Genomic DNA, 13,916 nt, shown 5'->3' with positions numbered 1-13,916 from the left:
GTGTTTTGAATCTCATTTCTCTCTTTCTCGTTCTGATATTGTCTCGAAGTAAAAAGCATTTCGTTGAGTTCATTGGAACTCCTACAGACTGCAGTGCTGCATCCGTAGGAGACGAAAATTCGTTCTATCCTAGGAAACGATTGCTGGACGCCTTTAGCACCATTGAAGGCAGCAAATTCGTTTTAAGGAAATATCGTGAAATCGGTGGGCTTGAATTACAATTTTGCATCCTGTTGATCAATTTTTGCATTCAGGTAATTTTGTCGGATTGTTTTCGAAGGAGTGAATTCAAACTCTAGAAACAACACAAACAAGTTCACGTGCGCTCTAGCCTTTAACTAAACAATTAAAGTGTCAATTTTCGTCCATTTAATATATCCAACTACTATGAATTAATACAAAGGTTACAAAATATTGATTGGAGGATCTATGTACTACATACATTACTCAAATATTGAGAATCCTATGGAATTTCGATGGACGCTTGTTGAGTAATTATTAAAAATCGATTTCGGGTACAAGCTAAGAGGAAAAGAGAGGGAAAAAAGAAATAGAAAATGAAAGTAAAAAGTTTGAGGTCACGAGTAGGATCAGAAGCTATATTTTAATCACAGATTATGCTTACATGCATATGCATGCATATCTCTTTACAACTTCAAACCCCAAAAAGCACTTTTTTTTTTAATTAGATTTTCTAAGAGTTTTCTACTTAATTATAAGTAATTAGAAAGAAAATAAAACATGATTAACGATAGCTGGAACAGGAAAATTCCATATGCAGGTGTGTAGTGACTTTTACGTGGAGTGCATCAAACCCTAATCTGCCAAAACTTTACAATTTTACTGAATGCACATTTTGCCCTTACATGTAATTAGGGTTCGTGTGTGTGTGTGTATATGTATATATATATCAAAATAATAATTAAGGGCATTTCAGTCCAGTTGCTAAAGGAAAAGATATAGCAATTTTGGGTAAGATATACAGTGCAGTGCTGCTAATAATAACTTGCCTAAAAATAAAAAGCCATCTTCGGGTCTTTTTCCTGACCAGCTTACCTTCCCTTTCTCTCTCTATCTCAAATAACATATACAGATATGCCTGGCTAAGTAAAAGCTAGGCTTATACAAAGAAAGAAAGATAAAAAACTAAGGGCTGAGAGGGTGAGTTTGAAGGGATTCTTAGAAATCCGTGTAGGCTTCGGAAACCATTCAACTCGCCGGAAAATAGAAATATTTTCCAAAGAAGCAAGGTCTGTGAGGCAAGAAGATCATTTTCTTAGGGGAACTTAATTTTTTTTTTTTTTATAAATGATCCTAACATTTTCCCTCTGTTAATTACGGCACGGTGCAGTTTTGTGTATGGAACTCTTGTTCAAGCACAGATCTGCACCCAGAAACCAGATGAGCTTTTCTTTTTCAACATAAAAAATGAAACGTTTTATCCCTAAAGGTTCTCTCTAGTGGGTAACATGTTTCCAAGAAATGTTTTTGTTTTTCTAATCATTCAAAGATATATTTTGAATCAGTATGATTCTTTTTCTTTTTAATGTTTCAAGTACAAATGATTATTAACTTGGCTACATACAGAATTATCTCAATTTCTCTAATTAATATTCATAAAAATTTCAAGTTTTTCTTAAACTTGCATCTTCCAAATTTTCTACGATTACATTCGTCATATATCTTGGGACATATTATATAGATCAAGGTTTGATTTTTCGGCCTGATGATCCGAAAATGTTGATCGGCAAATTCCCATGCTTTTCTTCTACTGCTTCTTTTGGTTTATATATATATATATATATATATACATATATATATATATATATATGCACACATACATATATATTATATAATTTTTTGGTAGAACAGTTCAAGATCTTCTCCATACAGGGATTTTCAGCTGGTGTATGTCATCATTTGCAATTTTTTGGATTAATTTTGAGCTGTTTTCAAGATCTCTTGTATCCTGCTTTGTGAATAGCTTTGATTTTAATTTGAATTCCTTTCTTCGACAAAGAGTTTCATATTCTCGATGTTTCTGTGTGCTTTGTTTATTTAACTTCTATAGATCTCCACGTAAAAGTCCTTCATCATCTCGTGTATAAAATTCCACTCAAAAACTGCATGTTTTTTAATCATATCTTTAGATCTCGACGTCCTTATGGGTGTTTGGCTGCCAATATGTGATCATTTTAAGTTTATAATTACAGATCTTTGAAATCCTCAATCAGCGTGATTGAAAAAGCCCTAATTTTCCCATGATCTTACAATTACTGTTAGCTTTATTATTGAAATTATAAATAATTGGTAGTGTAAATTTGTAGAGATTCTTGGAGAATTTAAGAAAAAAGTTTCATGGAAATTTGTTTTGAATTAGTAGGGTTTTACAAAATGGGAAGAGGAAAGATTGAGATCAAGAGGATCGAGAACAACACCAATCGGCAGGTCACATTCTGCAAGCGGAGGAATGGACTACTAAAGAAAGCCTATGAACTTTCTGTCCTCTGTGACGCTGAAGTTGCACTGATTGTTTTCTCTAGCCGTGGACGGGTCTATGAGTATGCCAACAATTGGTAAGTTTCTCGACTCATTTCTTTATGACTTACATAGAATTTGTAGGAAAGTGTGACTTGCTCATTTAATGTATATTCATTAAGAATTTTTCCCTGTTATTGAAAATTTTGATAGGATTCCATAGTCAAGCAAGCTGTACTTTATTTATTTTGTGAACTAGTATACTACGTACATGGATCATGAACTGGCAGATGCATAAACAGACGCGACGCATGTTTTTGCTTTAAATGCATGCTGTTACAATACCGAGATCATTGAAAACCAAGAAGAAAAAGAGCTTATTATTATGAAATTTTCTGCAAGCTAGCTCTCACAGAGTTTGAATCAGAATTGAATGGAAAAAGTAGAATAAAGTTTTATCTTTCATTACTTCTTTTTACTGAGATAAAATTTAAAACATCTGTCTCAATATGTATATATCCTTCAAATTTTGAAAAGAAAAAGTTACTGAATATAAGGGATTCTTGATTGTTTATGCAACAAAATTGCTGCTGATCGTCGCATGCCATCATTTTTCTCTGTTAGGAGATAACTATTCCCTTTTTCTTTTGTGATTTACATTTTTATCTAACCAGATAATAATAGTTGTTTACTTCGAATATTGACTTGTTTTTGTATTAAGAATGCTGTTTAAAATGATTATTATTTTCATTATCAAGGATCTGTTTTTAAAAATAATTAATATATGTGAATAAAGTGAAAAATGATAATGCTGAGCACATCATCCAAGACAAAGATTACACAACTGCAGTTAAGAGGCTACAGCACTAAATTCTTTCACATTTATGTTGTTTGTGAATTCCAGTTTGCGTTGGTTTTCAGTTTTCAATGTTTCCAATTATAGCTTTACAAAGCACCCTAATCTTTTGACAGTATTTGTAAACTGAAGTTGTGTACCCAGCAGCAGTTTTTTTGGTCAGTAAAAAGATTATAGCTTTCAAAAGTCTAAAGTTCTGTGTCTTTCATTTTCTATGTTACTCACAGAAAGCCAAGATTCTAGGGTTTATTTTTTTTATTTTTTGTGAGAAGCAGAAGAAAGATAAAATTTTAATGTATTATTTTATTTGTATAGAAATATTCTCACAAAATTTTACCAGAAGAGACTTATGTCTGTGGAGCCCATGCTTTGTTAAAAAAATGCCAAAAAAAATCTCCCACCCTAGTCCGTATTAATTCTGTGACTCATCGTTCTGGTAGTGTAGAAGAGTTGAATTTTAATATCTCTATATATATGTGCGTGTGGGGGTGCAGGGTGAGGAGTATTTCTTATGATCAGTTATGGACAAATGATTGATGTGTTTATCACCTACGATAGTTTCATTCAACGCAGTTATGTTCAACACTCGCTTGAATAATATCTAATACAACATTTTTTATAACGAATATGTGTGAATTCTAAAATTAATATTATATTTATCATGTATAATAAATACATATGTTCTGTATCTAATACGTTTCATGTTCATGGTCAACTTGATTAGTGTGTATTCTTAATATACTTTTTTATTCAATACAAACAATTATGTGGATAAAAAGTAAGTTTGACTAATTATGTTTATGAATTAAACATGTGTGAAAATGAGCTTCCAATTTAATTTTCAGGGGGACAATTTAGTAGCTTAAACATAAAAATATTTGAACTTCCTTTTATTCTTCAAGGACATTATAATTCGGATTAGACCTGAAACCTCTTTATTGAAAGCGGAATAGTTCTGATACCAATTTGTTGAAAGTCCCGTCAAATAAAAGATGAGAATAATACGGGCAATATGAAAATAATGGATTACAAAATAAATAAAACTTACGTGGAAACCTATCTATGGGAAAACCACGTGTAGATGCGGAGATTCACTATAATCAATATTAAAAAAATTATAAATGATATCTTCGAACCAATAACTATTTGGACAATTGGTTAATTCAATTTGTGTTGTACAACATATATTTTTAACCAAAGAATCCTTACATAACAGGAGAATTAATACATGAAAAGTTTAATATAAAGTGAAGTCTCAATACAATGGGTAAAACCAATAATGAAGAATTTGGGATAAAATAAGAGTCAAATTCATCTTGAATCCATTCAAGGCATCTTCAAATCTATTGCCAACTCCCAATACTCTTTCAAAAATATTTTCAATCAAATACTTAATAAGAATTCGGGTCAAAAGTCAATTCTACCAAACTCCACCTTGACACGAATTCCACTGCAATAAATAAAACTTAACTCATCAATTCCAACAAAATTCTCCAAACAAAAAACTCCTCCAAATTACTCTACCTCTTCTACATGTCCATACCGGTATACTCAACAATCGTGAACAAATTTCAAGCTCTGCTTACCAGCAGAATTACCATGCCCGCCAACCTGCTTAAATCATTCCGTTCATTATCGGATCCAATTGAGTCACCAAACCTTCTCGAAATACCACGAGCAACATGAACAACAAGATCACAACTAGTTCCACCAGAGCTATTGGAAAGTTCTTCAATATCATTACTCGAATCATCACAAGCAACCCGATCACAACCAACTTTACAAGAGTTATCACTTATTGAAGCATAAGCTGCAGTAGCATCCAAAGATATATAACCAATCCTTACATTGATTCTCCTCAAAAATCCAAAAAATTTAAAATAAAATAAAATTTGCAACAACAAAATTTCTTGTTGCGATCCAAAAGCAGAATTTCAAATTTCAAAATTGTCATCCCTAAAATAATTTACCTTGTTCAAATCTCATTTTAGTAACCAATTTAGACCTCCCAAGAAACTGCTAAAATACCTTGGCTCTAATACCACTTATTATAATTCGGACTAGATTTGAAATTCCTTTATTGAAAGCAGAATAGCTCTGATACCAATTTGTTGATAACCCGGTCAACTAATTAAAGACGAGAATAATATGAGCCATATGAAAATAATGGATCACAAAAAAAAAATTACGTGGAAACCCAAATCCGAGAAAACTATGGACGGAGTCGAAGAATTCACTATAATGAATAGTAAGAAATTACTAACAATCTTTTAAGACTAATAACTAATTCGACAATTGGTGAATTCCAATATGTATTGTAAACCACATAATTATAACAAAATAATTCCTAACATACTAGGAAAATTAATAATGAAAAGTTCAATTTAATGTGAAGTCGCAATACATTGGATAAAATCAATAATGGAGAATTTGGGATGAAATATGAGTCAAAATCACTTTGAACTGCTTCAAAACATCTTCAAATTTACTACAACTCTCAATACTCTTTCAACAACATTTCTAATCAAATACTCAATAAGAATTTGAGTCACAATCCAATTCTAATAAAAGATTGGAAGAAGCGTTATATGTGCTTCAAATTTAATTCTAGAGTTTGAGAAAAATATAAGATATTCTAACAATATTTAAGCATGATTGTTATTGGCTTATATCAATTTCTCGAAGGTAATTAAAAGCATGAACGATTTGAATGAACTTTGAATTTCATCACAGAGACTTATCAGAAGAGGCAGATACATAATCCTGAATTTTTTGTGTGTGCATATCATAGAGAAAATATTATCGTCCTAATGACTTTTCAGTATTGTCTGCCCTAAAGTGACATCACCTCTCGCACCATTTTAGAGACATAACTAATATTCCCAATTCTCTAAAGCAAAATTTATGAAGTTATTAATAAGAATAATGCCCATTGAACACCGAGTTGTAAGGCTCGGTGTACATGTAGCAGGGCCGTATTAATAAATCTCCTTCCCTGTTTGGTTCGGTCTTAAGAAAGAAGTTATTAGAGCTGGAAGAAGTTGCAGGCCTGTTTAAAGTATGGGTTTTTTTTTTTTTTTTTTTTTTTTTTTTTTTTTTTTTTTTTTTTTTTTAAGAATGTAAAGTTAAAAAGTATGAAAAATTATGAGTCCGTATGTAAAAAAATTTATCGAAAGAATGCATAATTGAGAATGAATTTTGAAAAAATAAAAAATAAAATTCAAAGGATATGTACCAAACAGTAGATTGATGAGATGTGCAGATTGAAATACCTATTCTTGGTGGATTAGATCTAGCTTCCATAGTTTGAATTCGTCAACCACATATTTCGATGACTCCTTGATTTTGTTTCACATCTCTTGACACTTGGGTCAACCAAATGCTTATGAAAACATCTTAGAAATCTAATTCACATAGATAAGTTATCCACCTTCAGCCACTTCCATCTTTTTTTTTTCTTTTTTTCTTTTTTTTTTTCCCTCTATTTTGGTACAACGAAAATGTTCAGGTCTTCGTTATTAGAGTAACACGTGAACGAACGATAATGATAAATTATCTAAAATATTTGTATTGCTTGCCAAATATTCCCCGAGTGAGCATCTATGCATTTGATTTTCTCATTATGCACTTTCATAGTACAAACGACGTAGGTTGATGAATTATTTAGATAACTTTTTGTTGATTTTCTGGTGAATATGCATGTACACTGTATTCATATATACGAATGATGCATGTGTATGTAAATGAGCTAATGGTGATTCTCCAATTTTATGTATATTTTCGAATATATGTGTTGAATATATATCTTTCTATCTACAGCATTAGGACAACTATAGACAGATACAAGAAATCAACTTCAGACAGTGCAAATGCATACACTACTCAGGAGATTAACGCTCAGGTAAAATGAGATTGTAATAAAAAATAATAGACACGCACACAGATAATTCAGGATGGACATACGAGTCATTAAAAAATAAAAATTTAATTTCTTATGTACCTCCTGTATCTGATTCTCTTATTTTTGTTAATAATTCTTTTGTGAATTTGTCGATAAGAATGCACCGTCTTATAATTTCAAAGAGATTTGTTTTTTGTTTTCAGAAAATATCAACGAGAAAGGAGTATATATGAGGATATCCAATTTTTATTATTATTATTATTATTTTTGGTAATGTTTCATTTTATGACTTGATTACAGTTCTACCAACAAGAGTCGAAGAAGCTGCGCCAGCAAATACAGATGCTTCAGAGCTCCAACAGGTAAACTCACCATTTAACTGAGCAAAAATCGTAATCCTTGAAAAGAATTTCCTTCCTACAAATGATCATAATAGGAAACAAACACGTGCAACATTTGACTCTTTCACATGTTAGTTGCGTTAGCTTGATACAAACTAAATTAGAGAGAAAATACTGAGGAGTTTTAAATTTTTGTATGTTTTGTATTTTATATGGTTTAAATTCTCCTGCAACTATACATCATGGATCATACCTAAAAGTTCCGGGAACATTCTACAACCACTTGGAAATTCACGGGAACGCTTTACTATGTCAAATTCAAATTTTAGCATTACCAAATTTACGTTCCAATTTACCGTTTGACCTTACGTGTGGAATTAATACAATTAATTGTAACAAGTTACAAATTAATTGTTGTCTAGGTGATTAAACATACACGTCCAATTAAGCCTATGTTGAATTATCTGTTTGCGTAAAGTAAATAAAACAGTAACAATACCAACCCAAAATATGATGACGGAGAAACCCCAACGTTGGTAAAACTATGGGACCAAACCAGTAGTTTCCACTATACCAATCCAACCAGTATAAGTTATGCCAAACTCCGTATCAAGTCAGACTCGCTGTTCCAGTCTCACGATCTACTGCCGTAAATACTGCTAGTCTCCTGCTAGCTTCCCGATCTACCTCCTGCAGCCCAATCTGCTGCCCAGTACAGCATCCTGGTCTCTAGCTGATTGTATCACCAAGTGAAATTCCAAGAACCTCCTGTTCTTATCCAGTTCCTACGCTTGTCGTCCACCTCTCTCGATCTCTTAATGAGAGAGTCCCTTCCTCAACAAATGAAAAAGTCCAGGTGTTTTGTCTTCACAAATAGTGATGTTTCTGCAACAGTGGATTGCCCGGATGACAAGGTGTTTATGGATGAATTTCTTGTTCAGTTTTGCCTTAGATCACTTGAGAGAATATTGAAGATGATATCTATGTAAAGCACAATATGATCATCTCTCTTTCACGTTCATGGCCTTTGTATTTATAATTGGGGGCAATTAGGAGTCCTAGGCCGTGTCAAACTTTTCAAAAATCGAAAATACGATTTTTCATATAACACCGTCGCTCAAGCGAACAGCGAGCGATGCCACTTTGCTTGAGCAAACATCGAGCAGCGAGCGAGTGAGTGACGACCATTCTGCTTCTTCTCGCTCGAGCGGTGGCAGGGCGAACTGCTAGCGAACTTTCGGTTTCGCAACCTTGATTTGAACCAAAAACTTAAACCCTAGTCCCTACCATCTAGTTTTGCTAAATTGCACCCTAAGTCCTTGATTTTTATAACATTGTACAATTGAGTCCTCGACTTTTACAAATTTACAATTTAGTCCTTTTGTCAATAGAATTGCCAATTACACCTTTAGACCTAACAAACTCCCCCTTTGACATTTTGTGACAAAACTCTACAAATAAAGTCAGGACAATAAAAAATAAATCAGGACTTGACAATCAAAAACTAAACTACCCAGTCAACTCAATCACTGAGTCTTGCATTCTTTCGTGCACTTGTTTCTTGAAATCCACAAACTCATATACTCAGTGTAAAAGCATGTGATGTAGGAAATATAAAAATTAATTAAAACTCTTAATCACAAATCAACATAACAGTTTGAGACGTGATATTGATGCCAATCAAGACACCAACAACACTAAACATCAAAACTCAAACAAATGGATGTGATATGGAATGCAATGCAACGCTCCTCCTTACTGTAAGCTTTCATGTTTTTATACAGTAGGTAAATGTATCTATTTCTCTCCCCAACGACCCCTAGACATAGCAATTTAATGCAAGTGATAACAATCAATGACGTCATGTGCATGCATATGCAGTCGCTCACCCATGTGTATGTTCAATCATTATTTTTTTCTCTCCCCCCAGTTACACATTTCTCTCCTCCTTTTTGTCACAAATGCTGAAGGGACATATATTAAGGCCAAGTCAAGCAATAACACATAATAATAAAAAATGCAATTGATAGCATGCAAAAGCAAAATCAACAAGTAGTATAACTTCCCACATACTTAGTTCAGTCCAGAATGAAGTAATAATATAAATGACTCATATGTGTAAAGTGTCACTGATCTAATGTAAGCAGGACTCCAAATTTTAATTTTGTGAGCTCATTTCTCCAGCTCATTAATTTTTCATCTTAAATGCAGGTTCTTCTCCATTAGGCAACTAAGATGATCTGTTAACCCAAGTCAGTTGACCATAGGCATCAGGTTTTAAGATACCCCGCAAATTTAATTGCTCGAGTCAAATAGACTCCGAAGAAGAATATTAAGATATGAGCATTTAAAATTTGGGAAAAATTTTTGGTTAAGGTCTACAGAAATTGGTCAATTCATATTCAAAGTCACCCCATCAACATGTGATAGTCATCCCAAATCGCACACACGCGATAGCCTCCCACTAATAAATTCATAGTATGTGCAATGCAGATGGTACATGAAGACACTTATACATATTAATCCAACTAGACCTAATCAAACAACGAAAATTATTCTACAGCTTATCAATTTTAACTCCTACATGATACAACGTACAAGCTCTAAGTCATGTGTCATGCTGTAGAAATTTTTATAACCAACTATTTTTGTCTTTTTTCAATTTTTCAATGTTTTTGTATTTTTCATTTTTCCTAAAATGAATGCTCCACACACAAAATAAAATAAAATCAAGCCCACAAAGACAAAAATAAACATGCATGCGCCAAAACTCGTAGGTAAAAATGTACATGCATGAAAAATAATAAAACAAAAATAAATAATATACATGTGATGCATGCAACAACTATATGTCAATTAAGAGCCAAGCATGCATCAAAAATACCTAATCAAGTAAGTATATAAGTGCTCTTTCCTTTAAGAGCACCACGATCTCTAACCAAATTTGGAAGATCGCTTTTCTTCACCCAAACCTATCTAGAGTGAGAATTGTTTCCAGGCAGCTGTGTCACCAATTGAGTCAAACGATTCACTTGATCAGCAAGGAATCCAATCTGACCAATAGACACCTGATTTTTTTTTTTCAAGTTCAAGTATTTCCTATTGTTCAGGTAGTGATGACACTTAAGGCAAATGTGACATAACTCTCCACAGTGAAAATATGTAGGGATAAACCTAGGACCTATGGTATGCTTACGCTGATTTCTATTCCTATGCCGACGGGTCCTACGAAATCTGGTAGACCTACGTCCTGAAGTTTCCACAACATTTGGTATGAGGTTAGTCACAATGTTTGGCTGGTTAGTAGCACGAACAAAGGTGGTCTGTAATGTACTAACAACATTCAAATCAAAACCTAGACCTTCCTTATCACCAGCCGGCTTGCCTATTCCTAGAATATTATCTAACCTTTCAGAACTACTACAAAAGGCAAGTAACTGAGACCTAGACAACTCTAGCTCACTCTCAAGGTGTTTAACCTAAATAGCTAAGGTTTCATTCACAATGGTCAGCTCACTTACTCTCCTAGAGGACATCTCATTTTTATTGGTGAGATCACTAACACGGGCCTTTAATTGTTCCTTCTCTAGCTTAAGCTCTTTCACTTTCTTGCTCATTGCCTGGTTAGTGGCTAAGATCTCGAGGCTTTCCTCATACATCCTATCATAGGCTGTTTCTAGATCTTACACACTTCCACTCTCATCACCTGAATTTTCACTACTATCTAAGTCCTCTGTCTTTTCACTCCCTTGATCGGATCCACTTTTACCCCTGGCAACGAAGCCCACATATTTTACACTCTCCTCACGGGTGGATTTCTCACTTTGATTTTTCGAGCTAGACTCGTCATCGGTGAGAGTAGTATTCATAGCCTTCTATTCAAATCTCTTAGCACTAGGGCACTCATTCCTCACATGACCAAAATCACGACAGTTATGGCATCTCATGGATTTAGATTTCTTCATAGATTCACTCGGGTACCCTCTTTATCTTTCTTGAGGCTTCTTCTTATTCCTAAATATTTTTTGAAATTTTTTAGTTAGGTAGGTCATCTCTTCATCATTGGGTGAATCAGAATTAGAAGATTCCATCCGAATATTCCTAACGGTTTTGAAGGCTATGGATTTTTCCTTAACTGGATTGTCTAAGGCCAATTCATAGGTCTGGAGGGATCCAACTAACTCCTCTACCTTGATAGTGTCAATGTCCTTACTCTCCTCAATTGTCGTGACTTTAAGCCTAAAACACTCAGGTAAGGATCTAAGAATCTTTCTCATTATCTTAGTCTGAGAGATTTTCTCACCTAGGTTGAAAGACGAATTTACTATGTCATTTAAGCTCGCATAAAAGACATCAAACATCTTATCATCTCTCATTCTTATCTCTTCAAACCTAGTGGCCAACATCTGCAGCTTAGAACTTTTAACTACCTGAATTTCCTCATGTGTGGTTTCTAAAGTATCTCAAACTTCCTTTGCTACCTCACACATGGATACTCTCCTAAACTCCTCAGGAGAAACTGCCATAAATAGGGCATGAAGGGCTTTAATATTTAAATTACAGCTATCCAATAGAGCTCTAGACCAGTTCTTAACAGGGGTAAGAGTGACTACATCATCTATTGTGGTACTAGAGGCTGACCAACCATTTACCACAATCTGCCAAACACCCTCATCTAAGGATTTCAAAAACGCCCTCATTCTCACCTTCCAATACGCATAATTGTTCCCATCAAAGTGGGGTGGCACATTCAACGACATACTCATCTAGACTAATGTAAGGTCAGGATTCGCACTTAGGCTCTAATACCACTTGAAAGTTCAGGGAACGTTCTACAACCACTTAAAAATTCATGGGAATGCTTTACTATGTCAAATTCAAATTTTAGCATTAACAAGTCACAAATTAATTGTTGTCTAGGTGATTAAATATACACGTCCAATTAAGCCTACGTTGAATTGTCAGTTTTCGTAAAGTAAATAAAACAGTAACAACACCAACTCACAATATGATGACGGAGAAACCCCAACGTGGGTAAAACTCCGAGACCAAGCCAATAGTTTCCACTATACCAATCCCGCCAGTACAAGTTATGTCAAACTCCGTACCAAGTTAGATCCGCTGTTCCAGTCTCACGATCTACTACCGTAGATACTGCTAGTCTCCTACTAGCTTCTCGATCTACCTCCTACAGCCCAATCTGCTGTCTAATACAACATTCTAGCCTCTAATTGATTGTATCACCAAGTGGAATTCCAAGAACCTCCTGTTCTTGTCCAGTTCCTACGCTTGTCGTCCACCTCTCTCAATCTCCCAATGAGAGAGTCACTTCCTCAACAGATGAAGAAGTCCAGGTGTTTTGTCTTCACAAATAGTGATGTTTTCCCTAACAGTGGATTGCCCGGATCATAAGGTGTTTATGGATGAATTCCTTGTTTAGTTCTGCCTTGGATCACTTGAGAGAATATTAAAGATGATATCTATGTAAAGCACAATATGGTCATCTCTCTTTCACGTTCACGACCTTTGTATTTATAGTTAGGGGCAATTAGGAGTCATAAGCCGTGTCAAACTTTTCAGAAATCGAAAATACGATTTTTCATATAACACCGTCGCTCCAGCGAAAAGCAAGCGAATAGCGAGCAACGCTACTTCGCTCGAGCGAACATCAAGCGACGAGCAAGCGACGACCATTCTGCTTCCTCTCGCTTGAGCGATGGTCGGACGAACAGCTAGCGAATATTCGGCGCCGCGACCTTTATTTGAACCAAACACTCAAACCCTAGTCCCTACCGTCTAGCTTTGCTAAATTGCACCCTAAGTCCCTGACTTTTATAACATTGTACAATTGAGTCCCTGACTTTTACAAATTTACAATTTAGTCCTTTTATCCACAGAATCGCCAATTATATCTTTAGACCTAGCAATACCATATGTCTAAGTAGCAGGAATAATTATGTATAGTCAATAGAATGGCACCAAAAGTTTACATTCTTCTTCTCAGACATCTCATGGGTGAGGGGTTGGGGTCTTTGAATGTGAAGGAGTTAAAGCAGCTGGAAAGCAGGCTCGAACGAGGCATAACTAGAATCAGATCCAAGAAGGTAAACAGTTAGTCATATATTATATAGTGAAAATGAAATGTACAAGATGAATTGATTATCTATCTAAAACATATGATTTATCAACCAAAGTGTTATACCTTATATATTCATTTTTCTTTTATCATACTAATTTTTAATGGTTAATATTTTTTCACTTTGACAGCATGAACTGATACTTGCTGAAACCGAGCATTTGCAGAAGAGGGTATTCTCTTAAACTGATACATAATTTGGTG

The 13,916-nt window shown here is 34.3% G+C and overlaps 1 protein-coding gene across 4 annotated transcripts in view; it reads left to right on the top strand.

Annotated features, from left to right (window-relative positions):
* The window catches only part of LOC111374366 (agamous-like MADS-box protein AGL11), a 21,519-nt gene extending 7,606 nt beyond the window's left edge, over window positions 1-13,913 (top strand). The window contains exons 1-6 of one of the 4 annotated variants that reach the window (XM_022997026.1): window positions 1,009-1,250; window positions 2,384-2,576; window positions 7,154-7,235; window positions 7,536-7,597; window positions 13,581-13,680; window positions 13,844-13,913. In XM_022997026.1, coding sequence (XP_022852794.1) covers window positions 2,395-2,576; window positions 7,154-7,235; window positions 7,536-7,597; window positions 13,581-13,680; window positions 13,844-13,897 — 480 coding nt within the window. In that variant the 5' untranslated portion in view covers window positions 1,009-1,250; window positions 2,384-2,394 and the 3' untranslated portion in view covers window positions 13,898-13,913. Of the gene's footprint in view, window positions 1-1,008; window positions 1,251-1,352; window positions 1,451-2,380; window positions 2,577-7,153; window positions 7,236-7,535; window positions 7,598-13,580; window positions 13,681-13,843 lie in introns of those variants that run through there. The other 3 variants (XM_022997027.1, XM_022997025.1, XM_022997028.1) reach the window with 3 other exon arrangements.
* Window positions 13,914-13,916: the final 3 nt, after the last annotated feature.

The sequence above is a fragment of the Olea europaea genome, unplaced genomic scaffold (genome assembly GCF_002742605.1).
Source record: "Olea europaea var. sylvestris unplaced genomic scaffold, O_europaea_v1 scaffold124, whole genome shotgun sequence".
Lineage (NCBI taxonomy): Eukaryota > Viridiplantae > Streptophyta > Magnoliopsida > Lamiales > Oleaceae > Olea > Olea europaea.
The sequence above is the reverse complement of the archived record's forward strand: the minus strand, read 5'-3'. Positions and strand labels throughout refer to the sequence as shown.